This window comes from Microcaecilia unicolor, chromosome 1 (assembly GCF_901765095.1).
Source record: "Microcaecilia unicolor chromosome 1, aMicUni1.1, whole genome shotgun sequence".
NCBI lineage: Eukaryota > Metazoa > Chordata > Amphibia > Gymnophiona > Siphonopidae > Microcaecilia > Microcaecilia unicolor.
The window spans coordinates 160,510,989-160,534,856 of NC_044031.1; the positions used below are offsets into that span (position 1 = coordinate 160,510,989).

A 23,868-nucleotide genomic window follows, 5' to 3' on the forward strand; every position below is an offset into this window, starting at 1 on the left:
GTGGATATAGCACCGTTCACGGAAGAGAGTGTGTATGAACAACTTGAAAATCTAAAGGTGGACAAAGCCATGGGACCGGACGGGATCCACCCCAGGATATTGAGGGAGCTCAGAGAGGTTGTGGCGGGTCCTCTTAAAGATTTGTTTAATAAATCCTTTTAGACAGCAGAGGTTCCAAGGAATTGGAGAACGGCAGATGTGGTCACTCTTCACAAAAGTGGTGACAGGGAAGAAGCTGGAAACTACAGGCCGGTAAGCCTCACTTCAGTTATTGGAAAACTAATGGAAGCGATGCTGAAGGAAAGGATAGTGAATTTCCTGGAAGCCAATAAGTTGCAAGATCCGAGACAACAAGGTTTTACCAAAGGGAAATCGTGCCAAACGAATCTAATTGAGTTCTTTGGGTGACCGGAGAATTGAATCAGGGACGAGCTATAGACGTAATCTACCTAGATTTCAGCAAAGCTTTTGACACGGTTCCCCACAGGAGGCTCTTAAATAAACTGGACGGGCTGAAGATAGAACCCGAAGTGGTGAACTGGATTAGGAACTGGTTGACGGACAGACACCAGAAGGTGGTGGTTAATGGAATTCGCTCAGATGAGGGAAAGGTGAGTAGTGGAGTGCCTCAAGGATCTGTGCTGGGGCAGATTCTGTTCAATATATTTGTGAGTGACATTGCCGAGGGATTAGAAGGTAAAGTTTGTCTATTTGCGGATGATACTAAGATCTGTAACAGGGTGGACACCCGGGAGGGAGTGGAAAACATGAAAAAGGATCTGAGGAAGCTAGAAGAATGGTCTAAGGTTTGGCAATTAAAATTCAGTGCGAAGAAATGCAAAGTGATGCACTTAGGGAGTAGGAATCCACGGGAGACGTATGTGTTTGGCGGTGAGAGTCTGATAGGTACGGACGGGGAGAGGGATCTTGGGGTGATAGTATCTGAGAATCTGATGGTGACGAAACAGTGTGACAAGGTGGTGGCCGTAGCTAGAAGGTTGCTAGGCTGTATAGAGAGAGGTGTGGCCAGCAGAAGAAAGGGGGTGTTGATGCCCCTGTATAAGTCATTGGTGAGGCCCCACCTGGAGTATTGTGTTCAGTTTTGGAGGCCGTATCTTGCTAAAGATGTAAAAAGAATTGAAGCGGTGCAAAGAAAAGCTACAAAAATGGTATGGGATTTGCGTTACAAGACGTATGAGGAGAGACTTGCTGACCTGAACATGTATACCCTGGAGGAAAGGAGAAACAGGGGTGATATGATACAGACGTTCAAATATTTAAAAAGTATTAATCCGCAAACGAACCTTTTCTGGAGATGGGAAGGTGGTAGAACTAGAGGACATGAAATGAGATTGAAGGGGGGCAGACTCAGAAAAGATGTCAGGAAATATTTTTTCACGGAGAGAGTGGTGGATTCTTGGAATGCCCTCCCACGGGAGGTGGTGGAGATGAAAACGGTAACGGAGTTCAAACGTGCGTGGGATAAACATAAAGGAATCCTGTTCAGAAGGAATGGATCCTCAGGAGCTTAGCCGAGATTGGGTGGCGGGGCTGGTGGTTGGGAGGCGAGGCTAGTGCTGGGCAGACTTCTATAGTCTGTGCCCTGAAAAAGACAGATACAAATCAAGGTAAGGTATACACAAAAAGTAGCACATATGAGTTATCTTGTTTGGCAGACTGGATGGACTATGCAGGTCTTTTTCTGCCGTCATCTACTATGTTACTATCCAGCTTATTTTCGAAAGAGAAAGACACCCGTATTTCAACCCAAATCGGAAGACGGGCGTCTTTCTCCCGTGGGCGCCCAAATCGGTATAATCAAAAGCCCATTTTGGGCGTCTTCAACTGCACTCCATTGCAGAAACGGCCAAAGTTGACGGGGGCGTGTCAGAGGCATGGTGAAGGCGGGACTGGGGCGTGGTAATCGGCCGAACAGAAATTGGCGGCTTTCACCAATAATGGAAAAAAATAGCCGTTTTTAGCGAGAATTTAGGTCACTTTTTTTTGGACCCTTTTTTTTCACGAACAAGTCCCAAAAAAGTGCCCTAAATGACCAGATGACCACCGGAGGGAATCGGGGATGACCTCCCCTGACTCCCCCAGTGGTCACTAACCCCCCCCATCAAAAAAAAAAAAAACAACTTTAAAAACGTTTTTTCCCAGCCTGTATGCCAGCCTCAAATGTCATACCCAGCTCCATCACAGCAGTATGCAGGTCCCTGGAGCAGTTGTTAGTGGGTACAATTGACTTCAGGCAGGCGGACCCAGGCCCATCCCTCCCTACCTGTTACACTTGTGCTGGTTAATGCTGAGCCCTCCAAAACCCACTGTACCCACATGTAGGTGCCCCCCTTCACCCTTTAGGGCTATGGTAATGGTGTAGAGTTGTGGGCAGTGGATTTTGGGGGGATTTGGGGGGCTGAGCACACAAGGGAAGGGTGCTATGCACTTGGGAGCTCTTTTACTGTTTTTTGTTAATTTGTAAAAGTGCCCCCTAGGGTGCCCGGTTGGTGTTCTGGCATGTGAGGGGGACCAGTGCAGTACGAATCATGGCCCCTCCCATGACCCAATGCCTTGGAGTTGTTCGTTTTTGAGCTGGGCGCCTTCGTTTTCCACTATCGCTGAAAAACGAAACCGCCCAGCTCAAATCTGCACAAATCCGATGCATTTGGCTGGCACAAACTGTATTATCGGAAAAAAGATGGACACCCATTTTTTCGAAAATACGGTTTGTCCCGCCCCTTCTCCCCGTTCTTGGAGATAGACGCCCATGGAGATGGGCATTCGCGTTCGATTATGCCCCTCTATGGGTCGGGGGGGCTCAGATGGGTGATGGGGACTAGGTCTGGGGGGGTTCAGATGGGAGAAGGGGACTGAGACCGGAACTGGGTCTGGGGGGGAGGGCTCAGATGGGAGAAGGGGACTGGGTCTAGTTGTGGTGGGGCTCAGATGGGAGAAGGGGCCTGGAGCTGGAACTGGGGTCTGAGAATGGGGCCATGCCTGTGGCAGGTGGGAAAATGGGTCTGGGGCTGAAAAGGGGGGACTGCACAGAACAAATGCAGCGTGGCTGGGGTAAAATATGTAACCTAATACCAAATAAACAGCTCCAGCTAATGTTAACTGTTGGTCGCAATACTCATTGGGTAAGATGGAGAAAAAGCCCTCAGAAACCACTAGTATAATACTGGTGGTTTAGTGCGAGGTTATACAAAATTTTATAAAATAACTCACGCAGCGGTTCTATCATTGGGCAAAAAACTCCACTTCCCGGACTACTTTTTAAATCTCAAGGTTCTGCACACAATTTAAGCAGTATTTAAGCAATATTATTTGTGTGCTTTATGTTCAACAACACACAGAATAGTGAGTAGCACTTAGCTTATAATTTTAAATCGGCACTCTTCTATATCCGTTCGACGGGGACCACCGTTTCACCTAGAAACATGGCTTCATCAGGAACGAAGTGCTCTCTTGTAATGTTGAGAATCTAAAACAGACAAATTGTATATTAGGTGCCTGTCAATGTGCGAGAAATCTTTGGTAAACACACCTTCAGAAAGTCACCCCACGGACAGACGTACTTGAGCTGGAGGCATAAGTTTAAAAATGGCGCCTCAGCGTTCACGTATAAACAACTGTTAGATATACTTGCGTAAAAAATGACGTGATAAGCATCAATAGAAATTGAACCAATCAATGGAGCTATTCAGCCCATTGGGTGCTAGAGTATCCAATTCAAAGATCCACCTTGCTTCCCTCCTTGCTAGTTTGAGTTTTCGATCGCCGCCCCTGTTGGACGGCGCTATCCAATCAATGACAGAACATTGCAGGTCTTCGAATTTGTGCTTCTGAATAACACAGTGTTCCACAATAGGTTCTTTTATTGCAGACCTCCGAATGTTTGATCTATGCTCCAGGATCCTAACTTTCAAGGGTCTCGTTGTCATACCGATGTATGTTTTATTGCAGGGGCAGCATAGAGAATATATCACATGATCAGAAGAGCAGTTGGAAAAGTGTGCTAGCTTGTGTACTGTGTTGGTATGAGGATTTACAAACTGTTTGATTTGTTTGGTGATGCTGCAAATTTGACAATGGCCACATTTAAAGTGTCCTGATATTTTTGGTTTGTTGGTGTGAGATTGAATATCAGCTGGACTAATCGTTTCTTTGATGTTATTGGTCCTAGCGAACGCTATACGAAGATTAGTATTTTCAAATGTGTGTGTAGTTCTCATAATGTCCCATCTATTTTTGATCATGTTGGCAAGAAAAGGGCTGTGTTCATTGTATTGCATGACCATGGTAAACGTATTGTCTTCAGTTTTGTATTTCATGGGCTTGGACAGCAATAGCTGCCTGTCATTGTATTTTGCTCTCCGGTACGCATGCTTTAGGACAGACTTTGAATAACCTCCATCTTACCCAATGAGTATTGCGACCAACAGTTAACATTAGCTGAAAAGGGGGGCCCTAATGCAAGACATATGGTTGAAGGGGACTGAAACTGGGGGCTGAAAAGGAGGGTAGGTGGGCTGAGGGGGCTAGTACTGGAACTGGGGGCTGAAAAGAGGCAGGGGCTGAAACTGTTGGGACTGGGGGATGAAAAGGGGTCAGGGAAAGTGGCTGGGGCTGAAGCTCAGGACTGGTGGGAGAACAGGGTTGGGGCTGAAAAGGGGGGCAAGTGGGTGATGTGGACTGGGGCTGGAACTGGAACTAGGGGCAGGTGGGATAATGGGGCTGGAACTGGGGGACGAAATGAGGGGGCAGAGAGAGAGAGGGGACAGATCCTGGATGGAAGGGGGTGCAAGAGGGAGGGCAGACCGTGGATGGATGGGAGAGGGAGGGCAAATGGATTGAAGGGGCAGAGAGAAAGGACAGACAGTGTATGAAAGGGATAGAAAGGGCAGAAAGTGGATGGAAGGAGAGAGAGAGGGCAGATGGTGGATGGAAGAGGCAGAGATAGAGGGCAGATTTGGATGGAAGGGAGAGAGAGGGCAGACAGTGGATGGAGGGGATGGCAGAGAGAGAGCGCAAAGACAGATGCGGGATGGAAGGAAGACAGTGAAAAGAAGATGAAAGCAGAAACCAGAGACAACAAACTGTAAATAAAATATGTATTTTTATTTTTTTGCTTTAGGATAAAGTAGTATTGTAGATGTGTTAATAAATGTTTATAAGTAGAAGATGTAACATAGTAACATAGTAGATGACGGCAGAAAAAGACCTGCGTGGTCCATCCAGTCTGCCCAACAAGAGAAACTCATATGTGCTACTTTTTGTGTATACCTTACCTTGATTTGTACCTGTCCTTTTCAGGGCACAGACCGTGTAAGTCTGCCTAGCACTATCGCCGCCTCCCAACCACCAGCCCCTCCTCCCACCACCGGCTCTGGCACAGATGTAGATAAGGTGTAAATAAGGTAATCTTTTTATTGGACTAATTTTAATACATTTTGACTAACTTTCAGAGAACAAAACCCCCTTCCTCAGGTTAGGATATGATACTGTAACAGCACTATACTGTATTGACCTGAGGACGGAGATTTTGGCCTCTGAAAGCTAAATGTATTAGTCCATTAAAATGGTATTTTATTTGCTATATTTGTTTTATTTCTATTTGTTAATTTGTAAAGTGGTGATTGGTATTTGTTAGTTTTTTTCAAATGTATATCTGTTGTCTTTATGTTTTGCACAGTACTAGGGGACATTTTCTGTTTCTGTGGTGTTGCATTGTATGCAGAGTCTGGCATCTTGGGGGTTCAGTTTAGTTTTTGTCTAAATAGAAACTTTATGATTACTTATTCTAAAGTGGATTGGGTGTATCTGTGTTTGTGAAAAAGACATAGCTTTCAGTTGGCATTGACTGTGCAGGATTGACGATCTGTACTATTCTGTCTGGTTTCGTTTTGCAATAGGTGAATTGATGTTCTAGTGCTCACTGTAGTGTTTAAGATGCTTTCCTTTTCCTTGTGTGACTTGTAGAAATTACTGCTTATGGTATTGCTAGAATTGCTCTATAGGTCCTGAGTGTTTTGTATTCTCAGTTTGCCTAGTACTGGATTTTGGAGGGGGGTGTTAAAAAATGACCAGCCCCGGGTGTCAACTACCCTAGGTACGCTACTTCTGGGGAGACAGCTGATACAGCTGCAGCAGAGTCACAAAGTGAGGGACTCCTTCCTTACTGTGTTCAAAAGCGTCCCACTGTTCTTTTACTGCTGACATAGGCGTTGCCCCTCCCCCATTCCAAAAGTTTTAACTTGCTCTGTTCTGATGCACTCTGCCACGTACTAGCTCCATCCCATAGCCTCACTTTAGCCTCTCGAAATAGCTGAGTCACCGACCGCCTATGGTTGTTGGCAATCTATAAATCAGAATGGATATGGAGAGAGAGTGAACTCTTAATCTAGATGTAATGTTGGATGTAAGGACAATTGGGTTTTCTAAAAAATTATAATTATTCTAAAATTTGACATTCAAACATACTAACAATGTATACATATATTGCCCAAAATATCTGTCTTTGTTCTGTATTACATAACAATTGTATTAGATTTTAATTGTGATATGATGTACACTTTGGAGAAGGGATGGAAACATGTTCTCTATTTGCCTTTTATGAATCCAGTAAGACAAAGTAGTAAAATGAAGCCTTAGACATCATAGTTTGATGAAAAAAAAATAAGGTGCCTTAAGTCACTCATTGGTATATAGTTTTATTTACTTTTATTTCTCTTTTTGGAATGTTCACAGGACATACTTGTCTATACCTCTGAGACTACATGTCTTAGGTACTTCACTGATTTTCTCCTGGCAAAAGGCAAGCCAGTCATGCTGGTGGGCAATGCAGGAGTAGGGAAAACTGTATTTGTAGGAGATAGGCTGTCAGCCCTCTCTGAGAACTACATGGTGGCTAAAGTTCCATTCAATTATTATACTACATCTGCGGTACTGCAAAGTAAGTTAGTGGTTTATTTTATTCTGCTTAGTTTTAAATTATTTTATACTATTAATCATTTGTTTCTGTTTGTAGGATTGCTTGTTGTAGTATGTGTATGTTTTTATTATTTCATATTTTTATTGGTATCTGCTTAGAACAGTGATTGGTGGAATATATGTATTTTCAACCATATAAATAAAAGGCAACCACCAAAGTGGAGAAACTGGATCCACTATGAGGGCCAATGCAGAGACAGGGAAATAGTGTGATGAACAGGACACTTCCAAAAACCAAGGAGACGAGAAATAAAATAATGTAGATAAGACTCTACACAAAACCGTGTTTCAGCAAACAAGGCCTGCCTCAGGAGTCTACAGGTTAAAATGAAATACATAAATTTGAGTGCAGAGAAATACATAAAAACATAAATAGTATAAGGAATATGGCTGTGTGATGATAACACATAAAAATGTACATGTGTAGATAAATAACATTTTAAAGAACAAATTGACAATATGTTGAATAAAAATACAGATAGCCATCTGAAAAACATGTAAAGGACATATTATTGTGGGTGAGTGAACAAGTAGTGCTGACCTGTATGTGGTAAACGCCAGTTGATGTAACTGAAGATAGAGTGAATCAATTAAAGCCTAGAGTGGATGAGAAAAAGGATGTATATTTAAAAAGGACTGATGACTATGAGAGACACAAAAGGTTTACATTAGGATCTAATCATATTTTGAGTATAAACTTTGCTAAAATACAGACTACCTTACGATAATCACAAAAGTTTTTAAATCAGTGCTATACATAGATACTATTTATAGAATTGTTGCAATTTATTATAACCAGAAGTCTAATAACCTTTCAGGAATTCTTGAAAAACCTTTGGAGAAAAAAGCTGGCCGTAACTATGGTCCTTTAGGAAACAAGAAACTGGTTTATTTTCTTGATGATCTGAACATGCCTGAAGTAGATATGTATGGAACAGTTCAGCCCCACACTCTGATACGAGAGCACATAGATTATGGACATTGGTAAGAAATTCATTAAGTTTTATTCTTGACCACATTTTGATTATTTTAGATGTAATTATAAAGGTATGGTAAAATTAAATGAGATTGGAAAGGTATACTCTATAGAGTACATGAAATTTCTAAAGGCCTTCTTTACTTTGATTGCAAATTTCCACATAATGTTTGTATGTGTGAAGGAGACAGAAAAGGCTGTGTTCATCTACATGAGTAAGAGTCACCCTTTGTGTGTGTGTGTGTATACCTATTAGCTGTGCTTTATACTGATACTATAGTAACTGTACAATACTCTTTTAAATGCTAGCCTATGGAACTGTAACAGACTTTAAAGAGGCATATTTTCAAAGCACTTAGCCTTCCAAAGTTCCATAGAAACCTATAGAACTTTGGAAGGCTAAGTGCTTTGAAAATATATGCTAAGAAAAACTATTCCTTAAACTCCTTTGCTAAGTGAGCAGAGTAACTTAAAATAAAGTCCCTGCGATTACCTATTTAATTCTAAGTCTACCTTTTCCCAAGTTTAAAAACAACTTTTCCAGTAAATTCTTACCAGTGAAGATCTCTCCTTCTCTGGAAGTCTTCTCACAGCACCTCTTCTGGATTGAGGGGGAACCTAGCTGTACTTACTTATGTATTTGTGCTTCCTTGGTGCCAGTAGTGCCCTTTGAACTTTTTTCTTTAATCAGTCTTTGTGGTTTGATTGACAGATAACTGAACACAGTGTTTATCTGGCTGCCTAAAAGGAAAACTCTTGCAAAATGTTGTCTGTAAAGGTTTCTTTCGCTAGCAAATAATTTAGCACAGATATTCACAAGTATGAGCCTACCTTTCTTTCTGATTGCATAGTTGAAAAGGGGGCATGGCCATGGGTGTGGAAGGGGCGGGTCATGAGCATTTCTAAAATCTATATGCATTGTTATAGAATACACCCGCTCTGTGCTTAATTTAGGCTCTACATTTGCATCAAGTAAAACATGGTGTAAATGACCGCTACTAAATTTAGTGGTGTCAATGGGCACTCAGTGTGTTCTATAAACTGTGTGGAAATTTAGGCTTATTCTATAAAGTACATCTAAATTATGGAATATGCTTAGGCCTTTTTCATTTTGGTGCTGAATATTTGGACATGCTATATAGGTTCTAGCCCTGTGTATTAAGAAAAACTATTCCTTAACTCCTTTACTGAGTAGAGTAACTTAAAATAAAGTCTCCGAGGTTACCTATTTAATTCTAAGTCTACCTTTCTCCAAGTTTAAAAACAAATTCCCAGCAAATCCTTACCAGTGAAGATCTCTCCCTCTCTGGATGTTTTCTCACAGCACCTCTTCTGGTGACTATCATAGGCTACAGATGCGCTGATTGCTTCCTACTGTCTCATTTTCATATAATTTTCATTTATATGACACTGGTTTGGCAGGTTCAAATGTGCCCACTGCACATATTTCACCAACTGCTGCAATATGTTAAAACACTATTGTGATTTATAACTATCTAACAAATGATTTAAAAATCTAAGTCTAATCTTGTTGCAATTCAGTTGTTATTTAAAAATTAAAGTAAAAATGAAATTTTAAATCAATTACTCTCCTTTAATTGCATTCCTTCATTTATGCATTATATTCTCTTAAGTGAAACTAATGATATTTCCTTCCATAAATTAACATTGTATTAAAACAGGAACAACATCCTAGTCACCATGCAAGGTTCAAGGCCATGCAGTCAACAGCGGCAACAAGCGACAAGAAGCAGAGTGCTGAAAGAGGTGATGAAGTCAAGCAACCAGAGCCACCAGCGAAAAGATTTATCCCAAGTTCCACTCAACAGCCCACTGCCCAGACAAATAACTATTTCACAGTAACAGTTTGATTATGAAGTCTTGTTGAAGAATGCAGAAAATATGATGCCACTTGCAACAGTTGAACAAAGTGGCTTCAGAAAGTTTTGCCAGCGATATACACCTGCTGTCCAACTTCCAAGTAGTCGCAGTCTAACACAAAGCTTAAACAAACTGTATAACATTCAGAAGAACTTCTTTATTATAGAATTACAACAGGTGGAATATGTTTCTGTAAGCAGATCTTTGGAGCAGCCACAAGCCCAGTTTTCTTGGAATGACCGTTCATTACATAAACAAGGAGACCTATTGCACCATTCTCATGCTTTGGCTGTTCAAAGGTTTAAACATTCCCACACTGGGGAGCAGATTGCTCAAATGATAGCTGAACTGTTTGCAGAATTCCACATAACTAAGATCCTCTGCTGCATTACTGACAATGCAGCAAATATTACAAAAGCCTTGTGTCTTCTGAACATTTCCGCTTGTGGCAATGAAGACAATGGCAGTTCATGTTCAACAGAGTGCAACAGCCAGTCACTTTCTGAGCCAAAGGTAGTCAAAGCTGCTGATGTCAGATCTCTGATGCAGTCAAAGGTGAATCATACGCTGATGACATTGACTCCAACTGGTTTCACAAGCATAAGAGATGTGCCAATCACACACTCAATCTTGTAGCAGCTATAGACAGCCATGAAGCACAAGAAGATTTGCACTGTAAGAGAATCTTTGACAGGGCCATGGTTAAAGTACAGGTTCTTAGCAATGCAGTCAATTGGAGTACCAAACATGCAGCTGTTGTTGAAGGGGTAGCTGGTCTTACATTCTCAATCCAATCAGTACAAGGTCGATTTCAGATTATTTTGCTATCAGTTGACTGGGTGCAATTGGAGTGGAGAACACACAAGAATGTTAACACACACACACAAAAAGAACTAGCCCACACCCAAGGAATAAAATACCCACAACTTAATTGACTGAGATGGTGTTCCTGAGGAACTACATCAGCTTCATGAAGCCACAACTGCAAGCTGAAAATGACTGCTATATTGGCCATGTAATCCCCACGATAATGGGAGTTCAATCGAAATTACAGGGACTGGCTGTTGCTGTCAACTTGGATAAGACAATGCAGCCACTAATCACAGCTCTGACAAAAGGTTTGGTCCATTATTTGAAGGTGATGACTTACCATACTGCAATAATGCTTGTTCTGAAGCTCAAGTTGAGATATCTACCAGAACAAAAATGGTATAAGAAGATGCAGCTGCTCATTTGTGCTTTGGCTTCAACAATCTCTGAAGTCAGAGCTAGTCATTTCATTTGTGCAGGAGTTACAGTCAGGATCCATGGAAAAGACTACAATTTCTACTTTTTGAGATGGCAAAAGATGACTTGCTACATGAAGGATTCTGTGAGGAGCTTACATCCAAATTACTGGGTGTTTTTTTACCAGGTTTTCTTTCTTGAAAGGGGGAAATAGGATTCCTCCTGCTTGATCCCCGTTCGGATTCAAAAGCTAAAAGCCGATCCCTGAACTGCAGAGATCAGGGTGTGAGCCGGAGTGGACCGGAACAGAACTGTAAGAAATAGGATTTCTTCTACCTAATCCCTATTCAGATTTAAAAGCCTGTTCCCTAAGAGCTACAGAGAAGAGACTAGGGTCTGAACCAGTAGCTGTTGGGTACCAAGAACACAAGTTTGCAGAGATGGTGCTGTTCCCATGTGGTGGGCCCGAAGCAACGGCTGAGAGTATGAGGTGATCTGGATGAGGCTTGATACCTCATGGGCTGTTATCCCTCATCCTGCAGTGCTGAAGAGGCTCAGAGAACCCAATGTTCCAGAGGACGGGTAAACAGCACGAGCGTGGAGCCACGAGTGGGGAATCAAGTGTGCCAGGGGGAAGGGAGCTGTGTGAGCCGTGTGTGCCAGAGGAAATGTACCGAGAGCAGGGAACTGATTTGGGAGATGTGAGAGGGGAGCCCCAAGTGAAGGGCAACAGGTGGGGAGCCCCAAAGGGAGCAGAGGGAAGGGTGACCTCTGCTGTGAGTCGGGAGTTGCAAGTGAGGAGCCAGAAGTACCATGCAGGCTGTGACCTGAATTAAATTCGAGTGGGGAGCAGAGAGAGCTGAGCACTGCACCAGAACATAGGTACCAAACTGCCTAGGTAGAGATGGATTAACTCTTGGGAGAAGAGCAAACAAACAGGGCAGAGCTGGTGAGACCTGCGTGATGCCCTTTCAGAGAGTGTAGGATCCAAACTGACTGGGCAAAGCTGGAGTGGCCCACAGGAATCCCTTTGGAGAGAGAGCTAACAGACCGGGCAGAACTGGAGTTTCCCATGGGAAGCCCTTTAGAGGGAGATCTAACAGACCAGGCAGAGTAGGTGAGACCCGAAGGAAGCCCAAAGAATAAAAATTATGCCTAAGCATTGGGCCCCTATATTGCTTTGGCTTAGCCTAAACTTGGTAATAAGTGAAGATAGGGACATCCACTTAGAGAAGGAGACCACTCCCTCCATTCAGATATGAAAGGGTAGAAGATCCCCAAGAAACCTAAAACCAGCCCACACCCAGTGAATAATTACCCATAACTTAATTTTCTGCACCCAGGCAAACACTCCAGTCTGATAGTAATAATCAGCAGGTGATACAAAAGACAAGCCCAAATCAAACACAAGTATACATACAAATACACAAAACAAGTCACAGTAAAAACACTAAAAACAGAAAAAACATCTTCCAACAAGCATCATATTTCGCTGGGCTACTTCAACGCAAGATCTGTCAGAAACAAATACGTTACCATTAGAGACTTTATTCTAGAAAAGAACCTTGACTTGATTTGTATAGTAGAAACATGGCTGACTAAAGAGGAAACAGCAATACAACAAGTGATTTATCCCCATGACTGATACACTCAATACACAGGCCTGACAAAAGAAGAGGAGTGGTCTCGGTAATTTATCGCTCAGACCTGTGGGTAGAATTGGCTAGCACCTCAACCCACAAAGACCTAGAAGTACTACTTTATCAAACACTAGGTTCCTGTAGGGCAACATAGACGATTTTCAAACATTTATAATGCAATGCATATCATACAGTCCATCAACCATCATCATTGGTGACCTGAATATACATCTAGATGATTAGGAGTCACAAGAACTCCAATCCCTGTAGGCTTCCTGAACGACTTAGACCTAAAATTAATTGGTGAAGGACTGACACATGAGGATTGTCATTTAATAGATACTGTCATTGTCCCTAAGCCCCTTCAGAATCAGATCTGGAAAACATAAAAATCATCCACCCTCATCTGGTCCGACCACAAATTGCAAGAATTTAACCTTCCCATTACTCATATCAAACAGACCAAGGCACATAGACAAATGATAACATCTAGAGGCAAAATAGATGGAACAAGATTGTGGGAGGAGGTGACCCTGAGATTACACCAAGAATCAAACTAAACTGGAGGAGCTGGTGACCAGTTGGAACGTAGTTATCAAACTTGATGACATAGCACCATTGACAGAAAGTTATCTAGAGTGGCTATAAATCCCTGGTTCTCCCAGGAATAAAATCATTACAAACATTCTGTAGACAATTAGAGAAGGCTTGGATAAAAACACAGGAGCCTCTAGATAACGAAATCTGGAGATCTCAAATAAAGAGGAACAAAAATATGATAAAAATGGAGAAACAAAATTATTATACCCAGAGAATCACCAACAGCAATAATTCCTCATGTGCTCTCTTTCAACTAGTTAAATCCTTGAAAAATCCCTCGCAGATGACTGAAGAAACGAATCTTAACCTGAGATGCATTTGTGGTTTATTTCCAGTCTAAGGTAGAGAATCTGCTCGTCAATCCCAACACCACCGCAAAATGAGGAGAGAAGCAACCCTTGCCCAGAAGACAGCAGTCCAGCCAATCGACAGTGGGCCTCTTTTCTATGCACTAGATACACACAAATTCAGATTTATCCTGTTCAGACTCTCCAAGGGTTCTTACACATTAGATCCTTGCAAAGAAGAATTGTTCAAATTTGCTCCCTTGTCAATAATAGAGCATGTCAAAATGATAGTAGAAACCATGCTAAATGCAAGAACCTTTCCTAGGGAGATGGAGGCATTGTGTTATCCCCCCCTCCTTAATGGAGGGTCATCAACAAAACCACTCCAAAAAGAATATTACCCAGTGGCCAATATACCTACTCTAACAAAAACCATGGAGGCAGCAGTTGCACAACAACTACAGGACTTCATGGATCATCATCAACTACTAGATTCCACGCACTCAGAATTCCACCCATGTTTCAGTACAGAAACACTAATAGCAGGACTCTTCTCAGAATCACAGTTATTGCTTGAGAAGGACCAACAATTCTTCCTAATGCAGCTGGACCTGTCGGTTGCCTTCGACCTGGTGAACCACACCTTCGGAATGCTAGTGGAAGTGGGAATCATAGGGGAAGTACTAAGTTGACTTACAGGTTTCTTGCAACACAGATCAGTCCAGGTAAAATGGCAACAATCTTTATCTTGCCCCATAACCATAAAATGTGGGGTACCACAGGGCTCTTCCCATCCCCAATCCTTTTCAACTTGTATCGCAGAAGTATGGGAGAAGTGTGAAGCCCTTTGGGATTAAATACTTCTACGCAGATAATATCATTCTTCTCCCCATGGAGCGATTTGCTAACTGCATATTCACTAATGAACAAAGGGCCCTGTTTACTAAGGCACGCTAGCGTTTTTAGCATGCGCTAATGCTAGAGACACCCATATATTTCCTATGGGTGTCTCTAGCATAAGCATGCGCTAAAAATGATAGCACAGCTACAGCATGGCTTAGTAAACAGGGTTCAAAGTCTAAGCAAATAGGGAAGTCTTCAATTCCCTATTTGCCTAGTTTTGTGCTCTAGATCTGAAGATAAACCCAGACAAGACCAATATACTATGGATAGGGAATGAATCACTCAACCCACCCTGCCTGCAGCCCACACTAACTGGATCCAAAGTAACCATAAAAACAGAAATAAAACTGCTGGGTGTCTGGATAAACTCTCACCTAACCTTGGCAACACTAATTAATAATGTGATATGCAAATGTTTCTACAAACTGGAACTCCTCCATCATGTCAAGCATCTGCTAGATATAACACACTTTCAGATTTTCTTACCATCCTAGACTACTGTAATATAATTTACTTGGGCCTTCCAAATAAACTAATGAGAAAGCTTCAGATCGTAGAAAATGCGGTAGCCAAGCTAATTGGAGGAGGGAAATGGCGTGAAGACACAATCCCATTCCTGCCTAAACTACATTGGCTCCCATGCAATGTGAAAATGGAGTTCAAACTTCTCACTATGGTCTACAATTTGCCTCTATGGGATGGCCCCAGAATACCTAAAAATATTTGTGAAAGTCTATCAACTTAGAAGATCTCTCAGATTCCTATGAAGCTGGTCCCCCCCTAATAAACAAGTCTATCATCACAAAAGGACATTTAACTCAGCCCTGCTGGGTAAGGGGGCAGAACTGTGGAGCTCAGTACCTCTAAAGATCAGAACAACGTCAGGTTACATGAGCTCTTGTTGACCGCTGAAAACATGGCTTTTTCAAAAATACTATAGGATGCCAATACATACCACCCAAGTGACTCAATTACATGACATGATAAATAGGAGAGGCGAAAATGCTAAGCCTATAGGGTAGATAGAATGAGGGAATACCCTCACTGATCAGCAGGAAAAACACTACAATGACATTGTAATCTACAACTCACTCTGAGAAGAAGCTGATAGGCTTGAATAATGGTGTTTGCTGATCGGTTGGCTGTTCTTTTGTTCTCTCTGTGGATTAACTTGCATACATAAAGGAATTATTCAAGCCTATTAGCTTCTTCTCAGAGAAAGTTGATTGTGGCCCCTGAGGCAGGCACTTTGGCGCCGAAACACGGACCGTGTCGGGTCCTTGATATGAATATTCTGAATAAACTGGTTTTTTATATTATCTCCCTATTGGTTTGCGCATTTGTCAGCCTCTACTTTTGCTGTTTTGCTTTGACTTTCCGTGGAGGCTCCTCCTGTCTTCTTGGATTTAATCTACAACTCACAACATCAGACTCTAATTAATTGTTTGTTCTTATTGTCCTCATTAGTATTAATTATCTTCTCGATCACATTTACACTGTTTCATTGTATACACTTCTGTTCTAATGTAAGGTTATGTTACTATGTTATATTGTGCAATGTCATTTTAAACTGATCTGTCCTCCACAATTAATTTAAAGGTTAATCGGATTATAAATAACGAGATTAAATTAAATTACTGGCGGTAAAGACTTCTTTTATTTTCTGTCTACTGCAAAGACAACCTTCCATCAGCCAAATCTGGAACAAAGGAATAGGTTGAGTGTTTCCTGGAATGTTCAGACACTTCAACAAACAACTTGCTTGCATTTCCAAAATGGTAAAAGCTTTTATCAAGTTTAATGCTGCATTGCCTAGCAGTGCAGCAGTAGAATTATTATTTAGTTGCTCAGGACAAATTTTAATGCCACGATTATGTTTTCTTAGGGACGATAACTTTGAGACACTGTTTTTTATTCTGCGATATAAGCTGAAGTGGCATATTGAGAATTCTGAGAGTTTAAACATAAAGCAGAGTAATCATAAAGTATTTAACATTAGTTAATGATTTGTTGAGAATTTGTCAACTCTGTTTTTAAACATTAAACATATTTCTTCCTAAATGCAATGGTTGTGCAGTTGATTTTAAGGCTAATTAAAATGCCATTGAAGTAGGTACCTACTTTTGCAGTAATTGTCTCATGTAATTAAACTGCTACAAGAAAAATGTAGTTAGCCAGGTAGTTAAACTACTTTTTAAGGGGTCTTTTACTAAGCCGTGGTAGCGTTTTTAGCTCACGATAAACATCAGCGGTGGTAAACACGAGACGCCCATAGGAATATAATGGGCGTCTTGGCATTTGCTGCCAGCTGTTTTCTACCATGAGCTAAAAACACTACTTCAGCTTAGTAAAAGACCCCCTTAGTAAAATAAATAAAGTTAATCTACTTTTTAAGTAGTTGGCACCTAGCACTGCCTGTGTGCCAGTAGACCCTTCTCATACATCTTTTGGTGCAAATCTCATACCATTTTTGACACCTTCCTCTGAACCACTTCAAATCTTTTTATGTCCTTAGCAAGATACAGCTTCCAAAACTGAATATAATACTCCAAGTCGGGCCTCATCAATGACTTATATAGGAGCATCAATGCATCCTTTCTTCTGCTGGTTATGCCTCTCTCTATGCAGCCTAGAATACTTCTGGCTATGGCGACTGCCTTGTCACATTGTTTCATTGTTTCATCAGACACTGTCATGCCAAGGTCCCTTTCCCAGTTTGTGCATATCAGCCTCTTGCCCCCTATCTTATACGGCTCCTTTGAATTTCCATTTCCCTAGTATATCACGCTTCACTTATTTGTATTAATTTTTCACAGCCAAACATTAGACTATACTGATTTTTGTAGATCACCCTCTGGGGTGTCCACTGTTGCAGATCTTCATGTTTTCTGCAAAAAAGACAATCCCTTCCTTCTAACCCTTCAGCAATGTCACTTACAAATATATTGAATAGAATTGACCCCAGTACCAATTCCAGAGGCACTCCACTACTCGCTTTTCTGTCCTCTGAGTGAATCCTGTTCACCACCACACTCTGTCTTCTGTTAGTCAGCCAGTTTCTAATCCAGTTCACCCCTTTGGGTCCTAACTTCAGCCCGCTCAGTTTATTCATATGCCTCCAATGAGGAGTTGTGTCAAAAGCTTTGCTGAAATCCAAGTAGACTATATCCAGCGTGTGTCCCTCAATCCAAATCTCTGGTTACCTGCACCTAGACGTGCATTTGCTGGCACTAACATGCGGAAGGTACCGTGTAATACCGCTCTTTTATTGCTCTTGTATTTTTAAAATTGATGCTCTGGCTTGAGGTTCCGGCAATCACATGTGTATTTAATGATTCCATATGTGTATTTCAGCAGAGCTGTTTCTAAAATAATGGGGGAATTGAGCACATCGTGGCTTGGCTGTATCAATTAATTCAATGATGTTATAGAAAGGGGGATTTTCACATTTAGCATAGTAAATGACGGCCATCCAGTCTGCCCAACAGTCACACTCTTTATCAGTTCATGATTAAACCAACAATGAATGTGATATAAAATACTTGATCATTGTCTTTCTTTGACATTTGTGGGACATAGACTGTTGAAGTCTGCCCGACACTCTCCTCAATAAAATGGTTTCATCTGCAACTTATTTGGTGATATTTATTCTGTATGTTTTAGTTCTGTAAGAGAATGACCACACTACTTTAAATCAGTGGTTCTCATCCTGGTCCTCAGAACACCTCCAGCAGATTTAGTTTTTAAGATATTTGCCACAATAATTATGCATGAAATCCATGGCATGCAAGTTTATCTCTATTCATTGTGGTTATCCTGAAAACCTGATGACTGAGTTGAGACCCCTTACTTTAGACTGAAAAGCATGAAACTTGTAGTTTAATCAGCCATGAATAGGGGATGGGATCCTCTTCCCTCCATTGCTCCTGGTACAAAATAAGTACCTGAATGTATGTAAACTGCTTTGAATATAGTTGCAAAAACCTCAGAAAGGCAGTATATCAAGTCCCATTTCCATTTCTATACTGAGTTGGTGAAATAAAATTATTGTACCACTTGTAACAGAATAACATTCTGCTTTCATATTGATCAGAACACATTTTTGTTTCTCTTAGGTATGATAGGCAGAAGCTAACATTAAAAGAGATTCATAATTGTCAGTATATTGCCTGTATGAATCCAACTGCGGGAAGTTTCTCTATTAACCCTCGCCTGCAGGTAAAATATTGAGTGGTGTTTCTCTGTTATGCAGCAAACCAGTTTAAATATTCATTCATTTTAAATGAATGATAGTCTTGTACTGTTTACTAAAAACTGACTGATTGCAACAGTACTGTAGTTCATATCACCAATTTATATTTCTTTGTACATTTAATTCATGGAGGGGCATAATCAAACGGGGCGCCTAAGTTTTCCTGAGGACATCCTCGCAGGATGTCCCGGCGAAGGGGCGGGGAAACCCGTATTATCGAAACAAGATGGGCGTCCATCTTTCGTTTCGATAATACGGTCGAAGACTGCAATGGACTTCAGAAATTGCTCCCAGGTGCATAGCCCCCTTACTTTGGGTGCTGAGTCCCCCCCTCAAAAAAAACCAAAACCCACTCCCCACAACTGTACAACACTACCATAGCCCAAAGGGGTGAAGGAGCACCTACATGTGGGTACAGTGGGTTTGTGGTGGGTTTTGAAGGGCTCACATTTACCACCACAAGTGTAACAGGTGGGGGGGGGATGGGCCTGGGTCTGCCTGCCTGAAGTGCACTGCACCCACTAAAACTGTTCCAGGGACCTGCATACTGCTGTCAGGTAGCTGGGTATGACATTTGAGGCTGGCAAAAAATATTTTTAACGTTTTTTAAGGGTGGAAGGGGGGGTAGTGACCACTGGGGGAGTAAGGGGAGGTCATCCCCAATTCCCTCCGGTGGTTATCTGGTCAGTTCGGTCACATTTTTGAGGCTTGGTCGCAAGAAACAATGGACCAAGTAAAGTCGGCCAAGTGGTCATCAGGGATGCCCTATTTTTTCCCATTATCGGCTGAGGATGCCCATGTGTTAGGCACGCCCCAGTCCCGCCTTTGCTATGCTTCCGATGCCCCCAGGAACTTTGTTCGTCCACGCCACGGAAAGCAGTTGAGGGCGCCCAAAATCGGCTTTCGATTATGCCGATTTGGGCGACCCTGGGAGAAGGACGCCTATATCCTGATTTGTGTCGAAAGATGGGTGCTCTTCTCGTTCAAAAATGAGCCCAATAGTGACTTATTCTTGGAAGATAATAGTTCTTTTATTGTTTTTGTCCTCAGAGACATTTTACAGTGTTTGCAGTTAACTTCCCTTCATCTGATGCCCTTGAAACCATCTATAGCAAGATTCTTAGTTTCCACTTTCAACAGAATACATTCAGTTCATTAGTGGTAAAGAGTGGTCCAGCCATGATACAAGCAGCAGTATGGCTCCATAAGAAGATGGTTCAGAATTTTTTACCTACAGCCATTAAATTCCATTATATCTTCAATCTAAGGGACCTCTCCAGTATCTTCCAGGTACAGTCATTGTCATTTCCTATACAGTTGTACAAAAACAAATGTGTATCACATTTTTTAAAAGGAAATGTAATTTTTCATGTTGGCCCCAAGTGGAGGGCATCCTCTTATAGATAGCAACTGTTTTGTGATTTTGCTATGTTAGCCCAGTAAAACCTTTTTTTCCCTCTATAATGGCACTTGCCTTGTATTTGCTTGATTTTGATTACATTTAAAGAACCATAACTAACATAAAATGATATGGTCAGAAGCTGGGAATAGGCAATTTTTTACTCTGTATATTAATGTTCTATTCTGCTTTTAACTTCAGTTGAACAAGGGTATGATTTTTCATTGCAATAAATGAGAATACAAGGTGATAAACAGCAAGTATTCTTAGACGTTCTCTTGACATGAAAAGAATTTAAACTATAGATCCAGGGAAGTAGAACACTACAGCTTTTTTTTATAAACAAGACCACAGTTGCAATAAGTCAGAACATGAACAATGATTTTTCTAGCGTGGTAGTTGGCAAACAAATATGTCTTGTGATTGATCAGCTTACTGCTGGGCATGTTTATTAACATACACCGCAAACTATGTCTGACATCCCATACCTTTCTTCTCTCTCCCCCATCTCATGCCCAGGCTCATCCATTTTACAGTCTCCTACCTTGTACTTGCTTTTCCATCTCTCTCCTCATGCATTACATCTCTGCCCTCCTCCTCCCGTTTAGTACTATTAATCTGTGCTGTCCCTTCTCCTAATGGATCTCCAAATTCTTGTCCTTCTGGATCTTTTCTTTCCCATACTTTCTCTTCATACCCTAATCTTATACCCTATTGGACAACTGCTGCCTCCTTTCTCCAATGTACTCTGCTGCCGCCACCACCACCACTTACTCCTAATTCTCATTCCTGGATCTATGTGACCAATGATACAGGATACCTCTTCTCTCTTCATCCATTCAAGTTCCATGTGATGCTCTTCTCCACAGTTCCACACAGGCTGCCAATTCAAGCTGTATTCTTGACCTTCACAGATACCTGCTTGCTGCCTTTCTGGCCCCATATGATTCAAACTTCTTTCTCTCTTTGTCTTCTTTCTGATGAGTTGCAGCAGTCTTTGTTGACTATACCTTGAGAATCACTGTTCTAGAGAAAGCAAAACACTCATGTAAATGATATGGTAGGGTTTCCTTCAGAGAAACATACTTCAGAGTTCAATTTTTCTACATCCTGCTGCTTTATTTCCACAAAAGGGATTGGATAAAGCAGTGTAGTTTAGGGGCAGAAGCAGAAATTTAAAAATGTTTAGGGGTCTGTTTACTAATCCGCACCAGTGGCTTCCGCACAGCATTGCCGACACAACCCATTCAAAGTGAATGGGCTGTGTCGGCACTAGTGCACAGCCAGTCGCAGTAACGGCTTAGTAAACCCCAGCATTAGTTTGTAACATGGAAGGCTTGAGACTTTTTTTATTAGCAGTTAAGTGCATCTTATTTTGCAGAAGGAATGAATCCTAAGGAGCTTAGCCGAGATTGGGTGGCAGAGCCGGTGGCGGGAGGCAGGGATGGTGCTGGGCAAACTTATACGGTCTGTGCCAGAGCCGGTGGTGGGAGGCGGGACTGGTGGTTGGGAGGCGGGGATAGTGCTGGGCAGACATATACGGTCTGTGCCCTGAAAAGGACAGGTACAAATCAAGGTAAGGTATACACAAAAAGTAGCACATATGAGTTTATCTTGTTGGGCAGACTAGATGGACCGTGCAGGCCTTTTTCTGCCGTCATCTACTATGTTACTATGCTTAATGACAAATGGAAAAAATTCGTGTTTTTTTTAGGGCTTACTGTTTGCCACACCTGAGTGTGTGAAGCAACCCATTGACCTTATACGACTGTGGCTGCATGAATCTTCTCGTGTTTACGGAGACAAACTAGTGGAAATGAAAGACCTTGAATTCTTTGCGAGGATATTGTTGGACACTGCACGCAAGTATTTTGAAGTAATGATACTGCCTTGATTAGTCTATGGCCAGAATTATGAAAGAAAATATTTAGGTGTGCCTGAAGCATATAACTGTAACTGATCTGCCCTTAAGACTTGCCATGGGATACTGTGTGCTGAGCTGAAACTGAAGTGGTGACAATAATACTTCTTTTTTTTTCTCTCTCCAACACAGTCCTCTCTCTCTTATGCCACATTCCTCCAGTTGCTTTTTTCTTTGCTCACTCATTGCTGTAGCTGCTACCAAAATCCCTCCCTAGATAATTGGTGCTTTGAGGAGAATAGCAGCAGTGCAGTGCATTGGATCTTGTTTCATTGCCATGTCTTGTCTTCATCCTGTCACTTTATTGTACATGTGTTCAAACTGTGTACCTTGAGCCCCAGGCAAAAGAGGGTGTTAATGGGGCCTAAGGCATTGCAGCTATCTCCCACTGAGCACTGAAAGGGAAAATGGCAGGGGAAATGTGGAGGTGGGCATGGTGCAAGGGAATTTCTGGGGACACTGTGAGGGGATCATAGGGAGAAGGGTTAGCACAATGACCGAAGAATATTAAGGTGGTCACTGTGAGGATGGAAGAAGAGTGAGTGAGTGAGGGAATCAAATAAGTGAAAGTATACCTACAATGGGGGATGTGTGGAAATGCGTCTGGGGAAGAGTAAGGGAATTGGAGGAAGTCTGTCTACAGCAGAGATGAAGTGAGGGGAGAAAGTATCTGAAGGAATCTCTTGGATGGGGGATTCAGAGAGAAAGTGACTGAGGAAGAAGACCAAAAGATCTTCTGAGGGTTATAAAGAAAGAATAATGGGAAAAAGTAGTTGAGGGAATATCTAAGATGAAGGTAGCAGAGAGAGAGGCGGCCTGAAGGAGAGTGAGAAGATTAGATAGCAGGTTCTGGAGGGAGCAGAGAAACAAGTGAGGCGAGAAGGCAGCAGAGGGAGAGTAACAAGATAGAAGAAAGTATGGGGGTGGGGAGTGTGAGATTGAAAGCGATGTAAGGAATTGCAATCCATAAATTGGTCCTTGTTTTTCTAAATAATGTACTAAGGAGTAAGACCTGGATGCAGAGCTGGATTGATAGTAAAACAGTCTAATACTGTCACTGTACCTGCTGTAGTGACAATGTACCCTCTGCCAGCATTCCATCCACCCATCCCTCCCTCCCTTCTTTGGCACTGTAACAACCTATTTCACTGTGCATGCTCCTCCTCTTCCAGCAACAATGAGAGTGAAGGCAGCTAGGGCACAGTGGTCAAGGTCAGAAACACCTAAGGGAGAAGGAAGAGGGAACAGCCTTTGGGATGGAAAGTATTGATTCACTCTCTCAGCCTAGATTACTTCCTGGTGTGAAGTATAGGTGAGAAAAGGAATTGGAAATGTCTAGGAATTTTATAGAAGGGAGAAAGGGAGAACTCAGAAGCTGTGAGAGGGTTTCCTGAAGAAGGTGAGGGAAGAAAACCTGAAAAAGACAAGGAGAGGAGCCTGAAGGGAAGACAGGTAGGAAGAGCAGCTTGAAAATGATGGGGGAGGAAGGATGGAGAGAAGAATGTAGGAATAGCTATACTTGGTCAGACCAGTGGTCCATCTAGCCCAGTGTCCTATTTCAAACAGTGGCCAATCCAAGTCACAAGTACCTGGCAGAAACCCAAATAGTAGCATCACTAGTGTACCAAGGGCGGAGCGGCCGCCTTGGGTGCAGGCAGCAAGGGGGTGCACAGAGCAGTCGCATGGCTGTCGGCTTTTTCGGTTCCCTGCCCCCTCTGACATTACTTTCTGTTCTGGGGAGGGGACTGGCGGAGCCGACAGCCACACTACTGCTCTGTGCACCCCA

At 42.1% G+C, this 23,868-nt stretch overlaps 1 protein-coding gene across 1 annotated transcript in view; it reads left to right on the plus strand.

Annotated features, from left to right (window-relative positions):
• The window catches only part of DNAH11 (dynein axonemal heavy chain 11), a 708,797-nt gene that overhangs the window by 330,053 nt on the left and 354,876 nt on the right, over positions 1-23,868 (plus strand). Inside the window, exons 44-48 of the mRNA XM_030201723.1 lie at positions 6,754-6,958; positions 7,815-7,980; positions 18,626-18,728; positions 19,813-20,052; positions 21,876-22,037. Coding sequence (XP_030057583.1) covers positions 6,754-6,958; positions 7,815-7,980; positions 18,626-18,728; positions 19,813-20,052; positions 21,876-22,037 — 876 coding nt within the window. The remainder of the gene's footprint in view (positions 1-6,753; positions 6,959-7,814; positions 7,981-18,625; positions 18,729-19,812; positions 20,053-21,875; positions 22,038-23,868) is intronic.